The sequence below is a fragment of the Echeneis naucrates genome, chromosome 15, assembly GCF_900963305.1.
Source record: "Echeneis naucrates chromosome 15, fEcheNa1.1, whole genome shotgun sequence".
NCBI lineage: Eukaryota > Metazoa > Chordata > Actinopteri > Carangiformes > Echeneidae > Echeneis > Echeneis naucrates.
The window spans coordinates 6,125,620-6,144,854 of NC_042525.1; the positions used below are offsets into that span (position 1 = coordinate 6,125,620).

At 41.9% G+C, this 19,235-nt stretch overlaps 1 protein-coding gene across 9 annotated transcripts in view; it reads right to left on the bottom strand.

Moving 5' to 3' along the window:
• Positions 1–1,098: 1,098 nt before the first annotated feature.
• Positions 1,099–19,235, bottom strand: part of LOC115055880 (neurexin-1a) — a 230,503-nt gene continuing 212,366 nt past the window's right edge. For 4 of the 9 annotated variants that reach the window (XM_029521935.1, XM_029521930.1, XM_029521927.1 and 1 more), the window contains 2 exons: positions 14,959–15,046; positions 1,099–3,016 (listed from right to left, as the gene is read on the bottom strand). In XM_029521935.1, coding sequence (XP_029377795.1) covers positions 2,712–3,016; positions 14,959–15,046 — 393 coding nt within the window. In that variant the 3' untranslated portion in view covers positions 1,099–2,711. Of the gene's footprint in view, positions 3,017–14,958; positions 15,096–19,235 lie in introns of all 9 variants that reach the window. The other 5 variants (XM_029521936.1, XM_029521931.1, XM_029521928.1 and 2 more) reach the window with 3 other exon arrangements.

Sequence of the window (19,235 nt, forward strand, 5' to 3'; positions counted from 1 at the left end):
CGTTACACATTATCACATTAGAAAGCTGCTTGAGCGGGTGATGATGAACTGTGACAGTTGAGTTCACTCTCTCGAGGAACCATCTGTTTGCTGCAAGGGGTTTAAACAGTCAGTCACTCCTTTGTATTTTTATTCCTGTCCATCTCCTCAAACCAAGGCTCGGCAGCGAGGAGGACATTACACTTCAGTTTAACTATGTAATGGTGTATTTCAAGCACCGTTGTCTGCTACTTCGGTCTCTATTTGCACCTGTCTAGAACCGTACTGTATGCGTTGAGCGATGCCTCGGTGTTAAGTGCTCTATCTGATAATTGCTCAGACTGTCAAAAGACTTTTGGGGAGGTTTTCCACTTTGAAATGGAGAGCTTGTGACGCCAGTTTAAAGTCGAGTACAGTAACAGCGCAGTACTAAAAGTTAAATTAGCTGAATGAGTATCTTAACACCTTATCAGATGGGAGGGGGGTCATGCAGTGCCTGTTTTTGGATCCTTTCCGTTATAGACTGAAGGTGTGTTTAAAAGCAACAATAGAGTGGTTGAAAGGGCCATAAACATACATTTTTAAATGTCACTATTGAAGCTCAGTGTTTTTGTTTTGCTTTTTTGTTTTTTTTTTTTCGGCCAAAGGCATATGGGTGGATAAAAGCAATATTTCAACCTCTGAAAATGAGTTCTTTTTAGTAAATCATATAATCCATGAATAGATACATGGGGTAAATATTACACCAGAGGTCAGATTATGAAGACGCTCAAAACACAGATATCACCAAAAATGTTTGAAGTGGATCTCCACCAATGTTGCACATGAGAGTCTGTGTGCATGTCGAGGAGCAAATCACTGCAACTTTAAACCTACCATCATGAGTCAGACAATGTTGGGAACACTGCGTGATGAAAAATGAAAATCATAAAACCTGCATGTTGTGCTGACACATTTTGTCAGTGGACTGGATTTAAGTTCACTTAGGTAATATTTTATTCATTATATTTTTCAAAACTATTTTTTTTTCTTTTTAAATGATTCATTTTTATGTGGAATACAAGAAGAGATACAATTTAACACAAAAACACTGAAGGGGAAATAAAAGAAGAGTAAGCAAAGGGAATTTGTAATCATCATTTATAGTTCATGGTCATTTTCCTCATACTCATTCCAAGTACAGGTCTCTGGAAAGCAGAATTGACGGACAGAATGACATAACAAACACAGAACAGCTGAAATGGAGACGTAGTTGAGCTAGTATCCCGTTGGAGGGGGGGTGGGGGGGGTTGCATCAGCCCAAGCACACATTGGACAATCTCATAATACCACTTGGAAACACACACAGCAAGTTAATTTTTCTTAATCACCATCATCATCATCATCATCATCATCCATCATCACCATTCGTATATCTCTCGGTCTTAATTCTCACTCGTGTAAGTCCGAACTGAGGAGGAAGGCAGTGATTCTACCAGTTTCCTTGAAAGATCAACACGCGTTGTCATGCCACGCCGCTCTGCTATCAACGCCTTGTGCAGTTTTTGGAAACAGTTTGGGTACTACTGGTCCGGGATCGTGTGTATCTCTGGTTGGCATTTGTATAAAAAAACTATAGGAACACATGTAGAAACAGGGGAGAGTCAAATAATTATCCAACTGAAATAAAAATGCAGATGTCTTCATAAAATCTTCTATGTCTAGCAACACTTAATAACATTTATGTCTTCTTTTTGTCCTTTTTTTTTCTTCAGTTTTATTCCAAAATGGTTGAGGAGCAGTTATAGTTTGCATCATCTATACAACAGGCTATAAAACACCACTTTGTCACAGTCCAGAAAGCACATATAGATGTGGTTGTACTGTATATAAACATATGTACTGTAATAAGATAATTCTGCGTGCACGGCTCCCGAATGATCGCTTTTGAGACGACCTCAGCCCGGTGAGGAAACTCTCTCCTTTGAATTCACATGACGTGAAAACGAAGGCCTCCAGTTTTTTTTACTGGACATGTTCTTCTTTTGAGTCTTTTCGGGAGAAACTGCCATCCGTTCTCATCTCTGCACTGCGGCGGCTCAGTCAGCCAGGTCGGCCATTACTTCCTCTTCGGTGAGTACTTTGGCTGATCCCTTGGAGATCCATTACAGGTTGTTGTTGTTGTTTTTTTTTTTTTTCCACTTTGAATTCATTGTCACCTGATTTTTTTTTTTTTCTCTTCCTCCACTGTAAATATTTGGCGTATTTATGTATGTATTTATTTATGCATTGTGTCATTTTGCCTAGAAAAAGTCTCAACAACACAAACACAGGCAATGTAAATGAAAACACAGAGTCTGCAACGCCGAACTTCTCTTTGCAAAGTGCGTCTGTGCTCCTCTGTTTACCGGAAACAGGAGTTAGATCACATAGTCCTGGCCTAGGAAACGAGTCACAAATGGGTTAATGTTGTTTGATTGATGTTAGATATGTGCTCAGTTCATTTCCAACGTGCTGCCAAAGCCATTTTCCCATCATTCCCTTTCTGGACTTTATATCTTTTCCTATACCTCCAATTCTTGAGTCTAAAGAAAGTAATTTTTTCATATTTACTTCACAGAGCAATGTCTCTTTAGGAAAAAATGACTAATTAATGTTCATCTTCGTTATTATACTGTACACGTGTTGATGTCCTGATTTGTCTTTTCGATAAGCGTCTGTGTTTGGTCTGGCAGAGACCAAAAGTTTGACAATCACACATAGTACTCCTTGTCCTTGTTCTTCTTGTTCTTGCTAGAGGTCTTTGCAGTGTTGACTGGCTTCTCTTTGACTACGGTGCCGTTGGACTGTGCCGAGTTGCTGATGTAGTTGCGACTCTCATCTACGTGGTACGAACCTTCGTCTCTGTTCCGGTATTTGTACATGGCGTACAGCAGGATCAGAATACACAGTGCCGCTGCCGCTACGATGCCGACCACCATCCCCGTCGTGCTGCTGGACTCCCTGAAGACCTCAGAAGGGGCTGGATAACCTTTTGTTCCAGATCCAGTGGGATTGGCTGCAAAGGAGACAGAGATATGATTACCACAAATGCACTGAGCTCGCCGGCTTTTATATTTTATCATTATTAGTATAGCTGGATTTATGGTACTGAATGAATTCTATTCTTATAGCTGCATGTGTGGATCGATAACACAGTTTCAAGTTGAATGATAGCACAGACAGCATGCCTCAAGGCAGCTGAAACAAAAATACAGATGGTGGCTGATAGGCTTCATGGAAATGCATGCAATTACACAATGAGTGGAGACAAAACGCAACAAGGTCTATTATTTAAGACAGTAAATCAAATGGCCTACAACAGTAAGAAGGGTGCCAGTCTGAATCACAAAATCTTTCACAAACCCATTAAGAGCCAGCTAAAACTGTCAAAAATGACCCTCCCCAGTCAATAAGACACCAAATACTTAATACGCTTAACATCGTTTGAAAGTTTCTTTGAAATTATGTTGAAAAGTCAAGCAGTCATTCTTACAGCACTTATTCAATAAATGTAGGAGCTGGAGATCTTTTTTTGCAACTTTTCCTTAAGTGCATGCCATTTACCTGCCTAATCTACTGCCTATCAACAGTATAATTTCTGCAGAACATTATTCTGATGATATTCACCCGACTGCTATTGTTCATATTGTGAAGAAGGTGAAACGCAGTAGAAGAGATTGGAGAAAGAGGACTAACGTGTTAATGATTCACAGAGAAGTACACAAGCTCTCTGGTCATTACACGCTTTACAGCATGGTCATGAATGAACCAAACACATGTCAAACATTCACTATATATATCTGAGCAGCGTGACTGTACCGCATAGTCTCTGAAAATAAATCTTTCAGGAAGAAACAATTCTTCAATTGACTCAGCAGAATTTGCCAAAGGCTGTCCCCACTTCTGTTCTGAAATGGTGCCATTCAATAGAGCATATTCTGAAAACACGTCAGCCCCCCTGATATTATTCAGTCCTCCTGGCACATCTCTCCGTGTGTTTTTGTAGCAGTCATCATTTCTGCTTTAGCTCTCTTTGTTGCATTTGTGAAATCCAAACATTCAACGCTAACATTTGGAAATGACAGCATCCGATCTGGTTCCACTGGATCGGGCCGCAAAATATTTGAGGGATTTACGGCTGCATGGGTTCAGATCATAGTTGGGTTGATGTTACGCTTCGATTTGCATGCACATTGGACAAGCTCAGAGCAACAACAAAAACCTGTGTTGAGATGTGGGTCTGAATTATTTCCCCTGCGTTGACCAGACGAGCCTCGCAGCGCTCATCTTTGGCTGACAGAGCGCTGAGAAACACGTGGAGCGATGCTTCATACGATACAGCTGTAACGGGAATCCCTCACTAGGACTGTGTGAACCTTCTCACTGTTCAAGCATTTCATTTGTTTCTTACGCTCTGTTGTGGATGTGATCTTATTTTAAAGATGTTGGAACATGGTGAAATAGCAGTAAGTCTGCCCTGCACACAAATAAAACGTAGCATTCAAAATGTTGTATACCACCGTTGGACGACGAGAACACAATCTTTGTCATCGTTTTTATGCTCGACATCTAGTTTTACTGTTTCAAACTAATTAGCTAGTGTAAGCAGGACCGCTACATTAGCTTAATGCCGCACAGTTCTGTTGAGATGAGAAGTTAATGTTTCTTGGTTAACGTTAACTGCTCTTTAAAGAAACACTTGATACTTGCTGTTGTTGCTCTATTAAAGTGCATATTACAGCAGCTACCATGTATACGGTTAAATTAAGTGGGTAAAAGCAGAGACGGCTTTTCATGTGTAAGCACTTCCTGCTTTTGATATGCTTTGTATTAAATTGTGGATGGGCCAATTTCAAGTCAAATAAGTCAGAGATTGTTATTCTATTAAGTTAAGGTTAGAAGTGGTAGTTGACTGGCTGGAGTACAGTAATCAAATATTGGACCTCAAAGCTGCAGTTAAATACTGTTAGTATTTAACACTAACTCTACTTTATTCTGTGAGGATTTTAAAAAATGAAACATTTATTTCGTTTTTGTTGACTTCATGGAGTTAAAGTGCTGTGTATTTGGTACGACATTAAAGCATTTATGAGCCGTCAGTTGAAGTGCCATTTAACTGGAGATGCAGAAAACCAGTTTAATGAACACAGATCATATACTGGAACTTAGTGTTGAGATATAAGTAAATGAGCAGAAACTGATGGCATATGCAGAAAATTAATATTCACTAGGACATCCCTATGATTATTCACGACTGAGCTGTGACATCACAGTTACAATTCCAACTGCCAATGTTATATTTTAACAAAATAGTTGATAGTTATTGACATTCATCCCAAATGTGCCGTTCCCGGTGTCCCATATTGCTGTCCCACTTTTATCACCCCCTTTTTTTTCCCAAGAGCATTTTGGTTTTAGAAGATAATTCCATTCTTTAGCTTCTGTATTACTTTTAAAGAAAGGCATTTCACTCTAAACTACGACACAGCACATCATCGTCCCTTTGCGATTCCATGCTTTGATCTTGGCCGGTCAGAGTAACATTTCCAGAAGAGGAAGTCTCCTCCTAAGATAGAGCTCAGTGTCCGCAATCCAGAATAACTCTCTATTCCATCTCACATCAAAAGGAAAATACATTGAAGTCCGTCATAATCGCCTTGTGTCATGTTGTCTCATCTGTTTGTGTTATGAGCAAAAAGGGGCCTTCTTGTTCTCATTACATAAGGGGATCTCATCTACCCCATCCGTGAAGGACGGGCAGAATTAATAAGATGATATAGCACATCCCATCCTACATATTGTGTTTTGTGGTGATTTTTGCAATGCCAAACAAAAGACAAAATACATGCAATACACTTTTGGGGGACTTTTTGGCTGACGTGTGAAGGCTGCCTCTTCTTCGTTGTCAATGATTTTGCATGCGGTATTATCATGTGAGCTAACTCTATTGGATGAGCTGAATAAATATATGATAGTTAACATCAACAATACTTTGAGTTTTTGGTACATTACTTGGAAATGCAGCATGCTACGTTACCATGCCAACATAATGCCTGGATAAATTCAGATTGATGTTTGCTGTTTACTCCAGTCTCAAGAGTCATTTGCTATTCATGTCATACGGGGATGAGTGGAAACCAGTGCCAGTTTAGATCAGTAGCAGGTATTTTCGAGCACATTTCTTAAAACACACTAATGAAATCTGAAAATACACGGCATGTACTTTAGATTATGTATCTTTTGTAGTTGTGGTGTTATTGCTCTCTTTGGACTATATTTCAAATCCCATCTTATGACAAAATAGTTCTTTTTTTTCCATAACTGTTACGCTCCAGTGTTCACACAATACATAAATTTAAATGTTCAATAACACTGAGAGCGCGGCACACTGTTGGGGATCGTTTCCACCGTTTCCAGTAGGGGAGTGAGTGCACATCAGCACGTCCACTTCACATTCTGAATACTGTCCAAGTTATAATACAGCAGTCCTTATGTGGCTGATAGCTCTCTTCACTGCTCTCTCCCTCGTGTCTCACTCAGTGTTGATGGTTATAGAGATAAAATTTTTTGATTGCGTCCATCTCTCTTCTTGAGTGACAGCTTAATGTTCAGACAAACGTTACAGTGAACAGTGTAATATTATATAATGACCTGCGCAGATAGCACATTTGTCTGCTTCAGGTAAATCTCGTTCAGGATGGGCTAAAGGGCACGCGAGGAGAGAAAAAGTTCTCTAGCTGTCTGCCAGGAGAGGAGATGCTGCAGCCGCTCGCTGACATGTTTTCCACCGTTGTTAGACTGATCAGCGGTCCGAGTATGTCTCCGATGCCAGCAGACATTCAAGGACAAGCGCAGAGCACCACTGGGGGATTGAGTGTGACTGAGCGTTGCAACAGATTAGCTCTGCTTGTGACAAGCCCACTTATCCTAGCAGACAGGTGTGAAGAATGCTCTCGCCTTGTAGGCAAACGCTACTGGTTGACATGGCTCTTCCCGACCGAGCCACTGCGCGGGCATTAATGGCGAGTTACCTTCATATTTGCTATCTATCCTTTGTTCGGGGTCAGAAAGTTGAAAGTATAGATAACATAGCTGGTTGATGGAGGAAGGAGCTCTCGATGTGGCACTTGAGGTTGTATAGAAGGCCTTGGCTGGTCCCTGCAATGAGGTGACAGAGTTCTCGTGGCAGGTGGCGTCAGTCTACTCTATCAAGGGTGAGTTATGTGATAACACTACCGGGGTGTGCTGTTCTTTCAATGAGCTCACACTTTCAACTGTGGCCTTTCTTATTTCCTCTTGCCTGGATCTACTGATTGGCTCCCCATGGGGTCTGCTCACATCGGGACTCGGAAAACCTTCAATTATCTGACCAAAAAAAAAAGTTTTTTCAATGCTGGAATAAATTGATGATGAAAAAATATGTAGGCTTTGTCAGCCATTGATTTAATTTTACGTTTACATGGAGCGATTTCGACCGAATTTCCAATCTTTTTCTGCAAAATCCAATTTAATCTATCTTGACAAAGAGAACTGAGTCGTGACCACTACTTAAAGGATTAACACTGTGGCTAGCACAGTGCTGACACAGCCATGTTTTGTCCGGAAAGATTAGCATTCATTACAGCTCATTAGTTTGCATTTTAGTCTCAGCACTGTCTATCAGGCAGCCACCTGATGGCAGGCAGGGATCCTTCAGGGTCCCTTAGATTACCTGATACACTTGATGATGCGGCTCATTTGTTACCCATGAGGACGACTCCCACAAGTTGGGCTCAGACAAAGTAATATGGCAGACACGAGGCCTTCGAAAAAAGCCTCATAAGACCTCAGACCCCGAAATGCATCTGCCTGTCTGTTCATTAGCACTCCATCACCCCAGAATGAAGGCACATAAACTGAGAGAGAAATAGTGCCTGAAACAAGTGTTTAAAATGATGGCTGCTCTTATACGCTCTACTCAAGCGTACCCAACGGTAAAATTAGACATGGGGAAAATGACCTTAAAGTGGCGCCTAGCTTTGCAGCAGCATAGCGGGGGTGCACTTGTGAAGCAATAGAGGTAAACTCAGGGGGGTTAACTTTTGAAGGATTGCAGTTGTGTTAAAGCTGCCAGAATAACTTTCTCTTCTTCGTCTCAAGCGGGGCTTGGATTACAGCATCGCATCCAGACCATCGTAAAGCCCTTGCTGTTTTATTCACAGGGACGACCTTTAATGTTGCAGGCATTTAGTCACAAATCATTTGCTTTTCACCAAGCCTTTGCTGAGATTCGTCTTGAAAAAATGCACGATGAAAAACCATAAACATAGAACACAAGCTTATACATGACCCTGATCCATAAATGTTAGTAAAGAAAATGGAATAGCCTGCCCAGGAATATCATTTGCCATTTCAAAGAAGCAGTGAAGAGTGTAATAACATGGACACTGAGATTGGTCAGTCTTCTGGTCTTCTGCTTCAATCTTCTGGTTTAGGGTTAGGGTCTTTTTTCTTAATTTTTACCTGGACTGAGTGCGAATGCATGGACTTGCCTCTCAGAGATATTAGCGCCGGTGCAATGGAACTCGTCATTTAAGAGCCTGTGCAATGCTTGATGTGATCCTTTTTTCTTGTTGCCTGACTTCATTTGTGCCACACGCTCTCAAGGAGAAGAATGGGATCAGAGATTCTACACTGTCAAGGAGTATTTGAATAAATGGTCCTATTCAAAGGCTATTTTTCCTCATTTGTCTGCAACGAGAAGGTTCATTTGTTTGGTAATTTGTAAGAGGGCGAGCAGCTTGACGAGGGGCCATGGATGGAGGAAAACGTGGAAAGCGGAGTCGGGGGTGGGGGGGTTACTTCAGGTGAACGTAAGAGTTGTTGCGAGGTAATGGAGCAATGAGCTACTACTTTCAATATATTGAATGGACAGAGCGGAGCTGACCTCTCATTAACAGCTGGTGGTCGTTGGTAGGAGGGGGTTGTTCAGAGTACACAGGGACAACGCGTTGTAGCAAATGCGTGCCGAGTTCACCTATCAAGGATGATTCAGGGAAATATTTTTATGGAGAAGAATTCAATAAAAGGAGATTTTGTCCGAGCGGTCCCTGCAACCTGCAGCTGCTGACAAATGTGAGCCCCGCATCGTGCATCGCTGAGAGCTCGGAGGTGTGGCTGTGGGATGCCTTCAGAGAGATCCAGGCTTAGTTGGCATGCTCGGTGACACATTGCTGTTATTCAGCCAGATTAGTGTTATACCATCTTCTTACTGCACATATCCCGTCATAATCACAAGCTGTCAGGGTTGTTATATAGCAAGGGATCAGTCTGCAGACAGGTCACTGTATCAACCGCAGCAGAGCCAAAACACTTATTAAATTCCTCTTCCCTCTTTAATTATCTGAGTGTCCTCAAGAACCGACGCAAGCCATCCTGTACTTGTGACATGCTGGCAGCATGCCTGATGACAGCACGCATGTGTGAGTCTGAAGTGGCTCTGCTCGTGTGGACGGTGAAGAGAGAGCTGAGTGAGCATGAAATGAAGTCCAAGTGAGAATATTAAAAGGTGTTTGATTTATCCGAGTAAAAGGTATGATGCAGTTTAAGCCGCTACCCAGAGGGGTTCGGCTGAAAGAGGTGAGATTAAAGAAGAGGCCTGAGCTAACTTTGCTGGCACGCCACACGTTTGATTGAATTTAGGCAACATGTTTTTAGCGTCTATATTTACAAACAGGGCTTCACAGAAGATTTCCATCAAGCCGACAAGATCACACATAAGTGTAAAGTAGATAATTAGATCTAAAATACAGCCACACTGTGTTATTTAAAGTGTTGCACTGTGCACTGTCTATGAAGTGTGAGATTCTACTTTTTGGTCCTACTTATCTCTGCATATGAAATGAAGAGGGAGAGAGAGAATAGAAAAAACAACCCACCTCTGTATGTCTATGTTTTTAAATTGTCTCATCACCCTTGGAGAGAAATGTTAGTTTTATAGCCCATATGGTGACCGTATAGAATAATTTTGTCGTCGCTTTTGTTTTTGTTTTTTACTGAAGACAATTACGCTGAATTTCACATAACACTGGCCGATATCAATTGACCAATATTCTATGTGAATAAATGTGAAATATTCAGCGTACATATTAGAAGCCTTTCATTGAGACGTTGGCGCAGAGCAATTAACCATTTAATAAGTCTTTAGAAAGCTTTCGTTAATTGGTCAGCTGTCGATTGCTGGGTAATATTCCCAAGCCCTATCACTCGCTCATATTTTATCATAAGTGACCTTTGGCTCGGCTTCTTTTTCTCTTCTTGGGTGAGCAAAGCTTTTCATGCCCTACTTAGACTTATAGACAGACACATTGTGTTAGCATCAATGTCAGCACACCCCAAAAGATGTGCAGTAGAAAAATAAAAATAATTGAAAATATAAATATGGTGGGATCAGGAGAGAGAAAGACTGACAGTGAGCGTGAAATCCTGTTTTCTCTCAGAACACACTTAATTTAAAATAGGATGTAGAGAGGAGACTTGGATGGCATAATCCTCACTGAAAGAGTGCAGCAAAACAAAAAAGGCACAATTCCAAAAGACTGTCAGCACAAACTGGCAACATGTTTTGCGTGACGCTTGAAGGTCATCAACAGTGGGTTTTGATGAGCATGCGCTCCGATCGCGTTCGATAGGAAATCCCGTCTTCTGAGGTGCTTTTGGTTTTGTTGAGCCTTCTCTGCCAGCAGTGGTCCTTTGGCAGGCGAAGGTGCACAACACTGTGCTCAGCAAAGGGAGGAATGAACACACACAGGCTTCCAGCTGGGTATGATTGAATAACCTATTAAATGTGGGCAGTGACCTCTTAAGCCAGCGCAGTGCTCTTAATGTTTCATTAATCCTGCAGCTACTTTTAAAACAATAATTTACTCAATTTTTTTTTCCCCCCTCTTCTGTCCTCCCGGCCGGGTGCATTCCAGTGATTGCCATCAGCTTAAAGAGCATTCATTTGCCGTTTGATTTATTGCTTTACTCTGTGCATTGTTTCTCCATCCATAAATTAAATCTATTAAAACAAATGTCAAACACATTAGTAGCTGCTAATGTCACTGCAAAATGCTTTAGGATAGAAAAAAGCTGAGCGACAACAGACAGATGAGGAAACTAGAGATGATTAACCTTAAAATGCCTACGGGCAGTCCACGGCGAAGGGCTACTGGTGCTGAGAATGAAGGCACAGACATTATTTGTGAATCGTAGAAGGCTACATAAACCCAAACTCTCACTGATAATGCTCACAAGAAGCCCATCCCCCCTTTTTTTTTTTTAAACCACACAAATCACATTTCACATGACTGCGCGTTGCACAATTAATGATGGTAGAAAAGGTAAAATTGTAAACGTGAAAAGCAAACAGCCAACTGTTAACCACATATCACTCTGCTTCTGTGATCTCAATGAGAAAACAAGGAGCTAAGATCAGAGTGTATTCTCAGGAAATACTCTCTTATGCTTTCCTGAATCTTTTCTGCATGATGCATGATGGGGTTTGTTCCGCAATAACACTTAAGGGAGTATCATTCTGTTGTGGGGAAATGAGTGCTTCTTTCAAAGAAATGAATGTATTATCATGACGGCAGTCAGAAATACAACCGTGAACATTTGCTACCGAATTCTGGTCATTTTGCTCCTCTAAATTATGATGCAAATTTCAATCAAAAAAAGGCGAGTGGAATTTGACTAATTTGGAGTATGAAGGATTAATAAAACAGAAACCAGAAACGCTCGGAGGAGGGAAACCAGACGACGAGGAACAAAGGCAGTTGCAGAGTGTAACCTTGGATATGGATCACCGTGCAGCAGCTGCCCTCCATCATCAACCCGCATGACGCCCATGAAATGTAGCACGAAGGTAACAGACGTCCGTACCATCTGAACCCCTGCCGTGCCGAAACAACCTGTTCCATTAACTTTGACCGGGAAACCTGAGGTGCTTGAAAATCTGCACCAGCCCATATCTTAATAGACCATGCATCAGGAATACATAACCAACACTACATTTAGTTTTTTTTCTCCAGATGATTCGTCCAACACTTTACTGGCCTTTAAATGAACAATCGCCTCTCTGTTCTCTCGGGGAAAATGCATTTTTCTTCGAAATTAGATGTCAGAAATTATACAGCATTTCAATGACTTCACCATTTCCCCTGCATGTCCTGTTGCATTTTATTTCACTTTGCTCAACCATTTTCAAAATGGCCATTGGAAACATGGGTGTGTTAATGCACTTGTAATCGCACACACGGTGATATTCAGAGGCCTAGTACATACACATGCCCTGAACATGCCTCCTATTACAGATCAGATGTGTTGCAGTATCATTAGCCTGTGTATTCCTTTGTGGTTTCATGAAGCTGGGAGGGGGTTCAATTTGCTGTATGATCTAATCTGAGTCCTGCCGGGTGATAAGCTCTTCTGGTACCACTGGCTTTCCATGGTTTCCGGAGGTAAGAAAAAAATAAAGCATGGCAATAAGCAAGTTTACCCGATTGATGTCACTCAACGGCTGATAGGAACTGCTGTAGGGCGAGACTCCCATGATGTACGGAGCTGATCTAGAGCTGACCTTGGGCCATAGATAGCTCCAATAACAGTCTGTTTCTAAGATCACCTCATTCTGAACATTATGCTACTGTGTGCACCTGCCGCCGAGCCTGAACAGAAGAGAGCGAGCGAGCGAGAGGGAGGGAGGGAGGGAGGTGCCGAAGGTGTACACATCTGGCCTCAGCTTTGACTTGGCAGACTGTGCAGACCGTCAAGGTGTTGCATGCGAAGTGATGTATTATCGGTGTCATTAAAAGGAGCTGGCTGAACAGTAATATGAGAAAGTACGCTTTAATAGGCAACAGTGGATCCAGTTCTTCCTAAACAGCGACAGCGTCTGTGATGTGGCGAGAGCTCGGCTGAGCATGCGAACGGTTCTGAATGTTGATATTAATCAGGATGCGTTGTTAGACAGCTGCCACCCTGGGAGCCCGCCACTCCGGTGTCAAATCCCCTTCAGTGATCACAGAAGGAGAGGGATACTCTGCTCTGGGAGTGTGCATCCCTCAGCATTGCACAGTTCACAACTGATGTTTTGGCAGATGCCCTTGTCAAAAAATATCATAATGCAAGCTGTTGGTGTGCATCGGTTCCCACACTGATCTCCTGTGTGAGGTGTTTGGCAGAAATAGCTGATGTACATTGAAAGTACCTATTGTGCCGCTCCCCAATGGGAATATCACTCTAATGTTCACTTTGAGACTTATAGGCGGAGTCAGTGTGGCAAAAATGAATCTTGCCTTTAGACAGCAAGAAGAACAGGAAAAGAGACAGACAAGAAAGTTGATCGTCTACGCTACTGGGCAGACGTTAATTTAGTGGAGGTTTTATGACCGCACACTGATCGATAGCACAGCTAGATGGAGTGAGGGGGGACTCAGGTCTGGACTTAATTGTTCTCCACGCTTCTCATCACGTCAGAATGCATTTAAAAATCATTCGATACATGGATGGGCACTAAGGTTAGATTTAATTGCCCTCCATGTGTGGCAAGGTAAGAGACGACAAGGTTGGCAGGTTTGGAAGGAACAAACAGCTTTATACTGATTTAGGACTGAGTAAATTTGTGAAAGCTGGAAAAAAACCCAAACAACAACAGCACTATCCAATACCTAAGGAGGGTGAACACATCTACAACACACATAACAAAATAATTTGCTGTGACTCTTTTATGAGAAACAAACATCCATTCATATGTTGATCATAAACTCCGGTTATGTGCAGCTATTATGAACTTCCACAGCTCACTGTGGAACTTATATAACAACAGAAGGGACCCTCAACACAAACACACACACACACACACACATGTAAACACCAATCTTCACACCTTCCTCTCTGGATTTCTTCTTGCCAATATCATGTGTTGGAGTCATATGGGTCTGATAATTACAACTGTGTGTTGCTCTCTCTTTCTGAGCACTTTTTGTAATGCCCTGATTGTTAGGAGCTATTAAAGGGGAATAGGTGCACAATTAAAACACATGACTAACAATCATTCTGGCACATTAAATTTCCATTGATGGAAGCTGAACAATTGAAAGTGAGCGCCAGAACAGGAAGCTACTAACAAAAAAAAAAGAAAAAGGAAATTTGACACGTTAATAATTGTTTTGGGATATCTGAGATATTTCTGTGAATGAGAGTTGAATAATAAGATTGATACTACTGTCATCTCTGAATAGTTAATATAAAGCTAGAACTAACAGCTGATCTGCATTAGATTAAATTCATATATGAAGATCGCTGAAACCAGCTTCTGTGTGAATTCAGTAAAGTAAATAACTTGTTCATGAATGGGTTTTAGAAATAATTTTGTCTTTGAACTGATCCCTTCCAGCTGTTTCCTCATGTTTTCATCTAGCCAGCAGCTTTATCTTATTGGCATTAAAATGAATGCATGAATCAATTCATTGTTTCACTACAGCATTTCAATGACTTCACCATTCATTCATTCATTCATGAATTCATGAATGAATTCATGAATTCATGAATGAATGAATAGTGTGTTTCCCAAACTAATTTCAGCGTAAGCTAGTTGGGTCAGTTGCTTAAATTTACGGATCATAACACTATGGCCATTAATTATTTTTTTTATACTGCATTAATAATTGATGTTGTTGGACACTGAAATGTAGGACAGTAAAAGCGTGTCCAGACAGACTGGAAGCTTCCCAGGTAGACCTAATGGAGGGCCTCCAGATTGCTGTATTTCTTCCTCTGAGAAGTGCTCAAGCTTTAACTAAAACTCCAATCTGCTCATTTAAACACTGTGTGTGTGTGTGCTCACCGCAAATGCCTTGGCGGGGGAGGACTATGGAACACAGAGACACACCGAGACACCCAGCGAGAAGTAGAATAAAAAAAGAGATGACTAACCTAACCCACCTGAGCTCGGCTCACAGGGATCAATGTCCTCATCATCGCTCGGACACTCAGCTGATGCCACCAGCGAGTCGTCGGTTGTCTGAAAAGAGAGAGAGAGGCGTGGAGTAGAGTGGTGAGGGCATGAAATACTCAGCTAGCATCAGTGGGGCAAGATATAGAATGGCAATGTTTCATCAGGGTTCGGTTAAGGAGAGCAGGGGCAGATGAGATGAGAATCCAGACGGCTGCACTGTTTGGCTGCCGTATTTATCTGTCAGCGCGCTCACACGCTGCCTGGCGTGGCCACTACACGGCTTTCCAGGCAACACTTACACTTACAGAAATGACATCTGATTATTGAGGAACAGAGGAGGTCAACTCCCATGCTCAATTTGTGCTGCAGTAAGTGTGGCTATTGCCTTCAAGCTCTTCAAGTTGTTGTCAAGCGCTCTATCAGAACACCTCTGACAACCAGCTATGAACGGTAAAAAAAAAAAAACAAAACTGAAAAACAAAGGGCAGAGAGAAGAGGTTTAAATCAATATTTTATGTTATTTCTTCCAATGTGTTTCAGTTTCAGTGACTCTTTTGCCAAACAGGCATCCTAGGAAAACAAAACAATGTCATGGAACATACAGCGGTGCTTTTACTTCCTCGCCCTTTTTTATACCGCCACATTTACTCCAAATACCGAATTAATTTAAGGCCACTTTTTGTTTGAAAGCGCTTCCTCACCTGGCAAACACGATACAGTTTACCCTCGAGGAAAATGGGAAAGGGCAAACAAAGGACCACACAAAGCACACTGTAAAACATTATGCTGCAAACTTCTTTTATGGTCTTGCTTCAGGCCATTTGATCAGCTCTGCATTAAAGGTCATTTCATTTAGGCATGGCGGCCGAGTTTCAGTTTTTGAGCTCTGCTAAGCACAATGACCTGCTGCCACACATTTAGCCTTCCACCTCGACTTACCTGTTTTGTGTTATCACAAAATATTTATTGTTCTCAAGTATTTCATACTTCAGTCCATCTTGTGAACGACAGCCGCATCATGAAAAAAGCGTAAGGGGAAAAAATGCATTAGATACCAAAAATGAAGATGGACTTTGGCTCTTATTAAATTTGTTCTATTACTGACTTAAAATGTGCATCAAAAATATTTCTCCAAGTTAGATTAGTATTGACTCTTCTTAAGGCAAATTAAGGTGATGTCATTTTGCTTAACATCCATTTGGCTGCACATAATGTGATTTCATTGCGACTGTAAAATCATTTTGACGTTCTGAACACGGACTAACATCATCTTTACATAATAGACCTGGAAATGATAGATCAAAGCCATTAAGGGAGTTGCGGTGGAGGGCTGTTTTTGGTACATCTGTGCTGGGTGAGGCCCGGGGAAGCCGTCCAAATGTAAATTTAATTTGCTGTGCATGAGGCTGATATACATTGTCGGCCATCCAGATGGCGAAACCGCCGGATCCTGGAGTGCCACATCCATCACTTCAGCCTTGTGATTTGTTTTTCCTGGCGGGATATCTTGACACCACGCTCACTGGCAGAGGTGCGGGAATCGACAATCAATAGTCTCTCTCTCTCTCTTCCTTACACTTTACCACAGTCTTTCTCTAACTCGCTCTACCTCTTACATATCTCTCTCTTTCACTCTTTGTCCCTCCCTTCAGCTCCGTCCTTCAAATTTATTTGCAGGAGGAGAAGAGGAAGCAGCTTGATGTGGGTGTAGTAGATGTAGGTTAACTCCCTGTAGAGCAGCCCGAGCGAAGGTTTCTGCCCATTCATATTTGTTTGTCTTTTCCTTCAGGTCAGGGAGCGACAGTACAAGACCAGCAACTCCAAACTGAAAGTTAACATGGAAATTAGTTTAAGAATATTTAATTGTCTAATTTTACGTGTGGACAGTGAGTCATGAGAAAATATCAATGTGTCATGTTGAAACTCTATAATCAGGTCTGACCTTTAAAAAAACAAAAAAACAATATTATAGGACCGCGTCAATAATTGCAAGGGATGAATAAATGTGGGAATGCACCTTGTTTGAGCCTGGGGACCATGATATGATTGTTCATAATGGCGCAAAGAAATAATGTCACAGTCATTTCATCCTCCAAGGGCAGAGGCTGCCTGTGGATCTGTGTAACTGCTGCTCAATTGTGCCTGTGAGTCACCTCAAAGTCCAATCCTCCTTTCATCTTATCAAAATATCAACCCTATGCTACAATTCTAAATGAATCCTGTGTGTGTGTGGCGAGCGTAAGCCTCTGAATCGACACCAAAATGAATTCACGTGTAACTGGGTATCAGTCTGCCTTCCAGGATTAGTTTGTAGGTCAACATTTTGATGTGGTCATGACCTGGTTGAAATCCAATAACATTACCAATGCATGGTTCCTCCTCCAATGCTTGGCTTCTTTTTCACCCGTGACGATTCAATGTGGGGTATGTGAGAGGCTTACCGTGCAATTTAGCCACTGTGATGAAAACTGACAGGTAGCTTGGCTGGGATTCCAGAAAAAGACACTGAAATCTCAGGAGATCTTTTTCTAAGGGAGGTATCCTGAATAAACAAAAACAATATAGGCATGTGATTTGTTTTGAAGTGCAGTGATTCTGAGTTAAAAAAAAAAAAAGAAGAAGGATGTTTTCTCATTTCAATGTATCTTTTCAGAAGATTCCCTGAAATATAGTATCTTTTAGGGAGGGTTCATTAGCTCAGCAGAGTTAGGGTAAGTGATGTGAAGTGCAACATGGCCACAGGAAAGATGCTCCGATAGATATAGCGTATAAACAAGATGTACCTGTAGTTCATTTTATGAAGGTACTTCTAAAATGCCAAAAGCAAATGCTCGGGGCTTTCAAAGCATCATTAATCTAGCGGTAAAGTGCTGAAGCCACGGTGAACCTACAGCACAGCTCATTTATCTGTTGCTGCTCCTAGCAGCAGAAAGCGCATGCCTATGAGAGGTACTGACAAAAACCTGGGGAGACAGTTGCAGGTATGAAATGTGGAAGAGGAGCGGGGGGGGGTACCGTAGAAAGAAATCTTTTTTCAGTCTTTACCCAAAAGGTATGAAATTGTGTTGAAGATGCTTTTGGGTGTCAGGGGAGATTCCCAGAATGCACAAAAACAGTGAGGCTTTTAGTGAAACCAAGCTATCGACTGACCTTGGCTTGAGCAATGGTTAAACCATCTGAGTGGATCTGGGCCAGAAAATTCTGACCTGACTCAGCCTTAAGGTGCCGTGGCGCTTTCTTTAGCACTGTCACGCTGGTTTCGATCTCTGAGGACTGATAACGGTCCTTCTTAATGAGATGTCCAAGCCATGATGGGCCACTCATGTGCTCACTAAAGCCAAGTCAGCAGTCTCATTCTGCTGGACGGCAGGTTATCTGCAACCCGACAAACGCTTATCTGCCCAGAGCTAATGCTCAACCACTGTCTGCACCGCTCTAACTACTGTTTGGAGCGTGTGGCTTTAAAGGGATGCGCTACATTTGTAAACGATTTCCCCTTGAAAGCAAGCGCTCCCCCTCTTAATCCTGGACTGTGCAGGGAGAAGCAGGGACAGTGAGGGCTGCTCTTCAGGGGAGCATGCTGTGTGCTCGTGGCCCCCGGTGCTCCAGAGCAAAAGACACCTTCTCTGTGATCACCTGTCGACATGTCTCTATGGAGAGCCACGGGTTTTCACATTGTTTTCTCTCTGGTCTAATTTGATGAATGCTCTCTGGCACACAACATGTCTCTTCGGAGACGGGCTGAAAGTCAGGAGGACACTGAAGGCATCTGAAGGGTTTATCTGAAGCATGCCTCCACTGTCCTGGTAATGTATTCCACTGAGGGAGCTTGCTGTTTTCTTCTGCCGCTCTGCTTTTTTTCCCCCCCTTCCAGAGTAGACCATGTTTGTGTCCAATATATAAGCTCTTCTTTTGCTCTTCATTCTTATTGTCGCTGATCGGCAATATTTGAGAATCGTAAAACTGCAGCAGTATTATCCAAGAATGAATTATAGACAATGGCTTAGTTCACACATTAGAAAAACAAGAAACAAAAGCAAAAAAAAATAAAATAAAATAAAAAAAAAAAAGCCTTCCTGTGTTCTGAACTGCACACAGATTTTTGCCTCACTATGTCTGATCTTTCATGTCCGTGACCCATATGCTCTCACTGTACAGAGTCTATTAGATATAAGCGTCCTCACTGAATAACTGTTCCCCACAGGCTGTCACTATTTTCAGGACTGCACAAGGAAGATATCACCGATACCAGAGG